Below are 2,307 nucleotides of genomic sequence, written 5' to 3' on the forward strand. Positions count from 1 at the left end.
GTGTTGCACCTCAACCGCGAGAACGTGAAGAAGTCGCTGTCATGTGCCAACCTGTCCAGCTACGAGGGCCCAGCGGGACTGGGTCTGGGGATCGGCTACGGCATGGGGATGGGCCAGGGGCACGGATACAGCTACAGCAAGTCCCAGCAGCTGTCCTCGGTGAAAAAAGTCCCCCAAGCGACGGTGACCTCGTCCCCGAAGCGCGTCATCGTCCAGGCCTCCACCAGCGAGCTTCTGCGCTGCCTGGGGGAGTTCCTGTGCTGCCGCTGCTACCGCCTGAAGCACCTGTCTCCGGCCGACCCGGTGCTGTGGCTGCGGGCCGTGGACCGCTCGCTGCTGCTGCAGGGCTGGCAGGACCAGGCCTTCGTCACGCCGGCCAACGTGGTCTTCGTCTACATGCTGTGCCGAGACGTGGTGGACGGCGACCTGGTGGCGTCGGAGCACGAGCTGCAGGCCATCCTGCTCACCTGCCTCTACCTGTCCTACTCCTACATGGGCAACGAGATCTCGTACCCGCTCAAGCCCTTCCTAGTCGAGGCGGGCAAGGAGGCCTTCTGGGACCGCTGCCTCGCCATCATCGACGCCACTAGCGCCAAGATGCTGCGCATCAACGCAGACCCGCACTTTTTCACACAAGTATTCGCTGAACTCAAGAGCGAAGGCGGCTGCGGCCCTCAGGACTATAGTCGGGTGCTGGATCGGTGAGAGGAAGTCTGCATGCCTTTTTGTACGCTCACTTATACTTGCACACACGTTGGTCTCATACAGATTCCTCGCCCCTTTTTCTTCTTCTGCTTCCCTGCAGGAGCAACGAAGGCCCATCTTGACAGTCATGTAGACATATTTAATCATTCCATCTTTGTTGCCATTGTCCCATCCATCCACAGATAGAAATAAGGAATCCCCCCCCCCAAGATGATTGGCTAACAGAAGCTCACAGTTGTGTGTTTTTGTGTGTCCTGGCTGGAATATCCACCTGAGTTTACTTGAATTGAGGAACCATTTGGTCCACCTGTCCCGTCTGACCCCATGTGTCTGGTCCAAGTCGTCCCAGCTGCCCCTCAGGATCTGCACAGCCAGGCCTCCCAGCATCCTCTCTGAATGTGATCAATCAGTGTGCACAAGAAGATGCCATCACTCCACAAAAACACCATCAAGGGATTTTTCTCATATTCTAAAACATCCGAGGAGGATTCACAGGAGAATAAAACAGACAATATAATCCGCTGAGTTATATATTTTCCAGGACAACACAAGGAGACATGTTGACATCCGCTGCTGGCTAAGCCTCCATGTGCCAGCAGTTGAAAAGTGACTCAGACTGATGGGAACAGCTGAGAGGTCCATGTTAGGTCCTGCTGGTCCTGCTGTGCGCTAAAGCAAAACGAACAGGCAAATGTTTTGTGGAGCCTTTTGAGGCTCGTCTGGCCTGAGGGGACAGTCGCTGTTTTGACTCACTCAAACCTGCCTCAGTGTTTCTATTCTATCTCAGGAGAGTTTCCTGGTGGAAGCAGAATGTACGTGTTTTGTGCGAGCGTATGCATGGCCGTGTGTGTGTGTGTGTGTGTGTGAAGGCATTGTGCATTGGACGGCAGCCAGGGTCATCAGCTGTTTACTCCATCCTTTGTTCCCCAGCGTCTTGTTGACAGGGCACCGGCGCAGGCTGTGGTATTAATGAGATTAGCAGATTACTGCCGCCCCCCCCCTCCCTCAACCTCTGCCCCCTTCTTGTCCACTCGGGCAGCCCTGCTGAGCTAATCCAGGCCAGGCTGGACCGCACCGGACTTTAAACACACACGAATGTAGGCACATTGAAACGCCTTGTCGCGTGCGCTTTATTCTCCCTCACCGCATGAATAAAAACGCCGTGTGAGACACGTGCGCAGCTCAGGGTCAGCGAAGCTCTCTGCTGTTGTGGTTGAAGAATGTGTCCCACTTTCTCCTCAGTCACCTGCGCATCCTCATCTGCCATCAAGAGTTCATCCTCTCTTATCCCTCCATCAACTCCCCGTCTCTATCCAAATTATTCCCTTGAATGAACCATTGGCATTTTGTGCTTCAATGCCTTTATTTCCTCCCATGTGTTTCAATGTGTGTTGTCAGAGGTGGTCACAGATGAGCCCGTGGTTCATCGCTATTGTTACACTGAAAAATATATGGATTTTATGTTTTTGAAAGCAGATCAGATTAAATATATTTTCAGATGGATTTTATGTCACCAGCCGTCCAAAAGTTTGGATTCCTGCTGCAAGAGGTCACCGAAGTTTACAGCTCATGTTTCGAGGTTAATAACTCAGAGAAAGTAGA

General features: G+C 53.1%; 1 protein-coding gene across 1 annotated transcript in view; it reads left to right on the forward strand.

The window, feature by feature from the left end:
• si:dkeyp-92c9.2 (uncharacterized protein LOC571482 homolog) overlaps positions 1-1,993 on the forward strand; it is a 4,579-nt gene extending 2,586 nt beyond the window's left edge. Inside the window, exon 2 of the mRNA XM_037794189.1 lies at positions 1-1,993. This exon is cut by the window's left edge and continues 457 nt beyond it. Coding sequence (XP_037650117.1) covers positions 1-705 — 705 coding nt within the window. The 3' untranslated portion in view covers positions 706-1,993.
• Positions 1,994-2,307: the final 314 nt, after the last annotated feature.

Source organism: Sebastes umbrosus, chromosome 15 (genome assembly GCF_015220745.1).
Source record: "Sebastes umbrosus isolate fSebUmb1 chromosome 15, fSebUmb1.pri, whole genome shotgun sequence".
NCBI lineage: Eukaryota > Metazoa > Chordata > Actinopteri > Perciformes > Sebastidae > Sebastes > Sebastes umbrosus.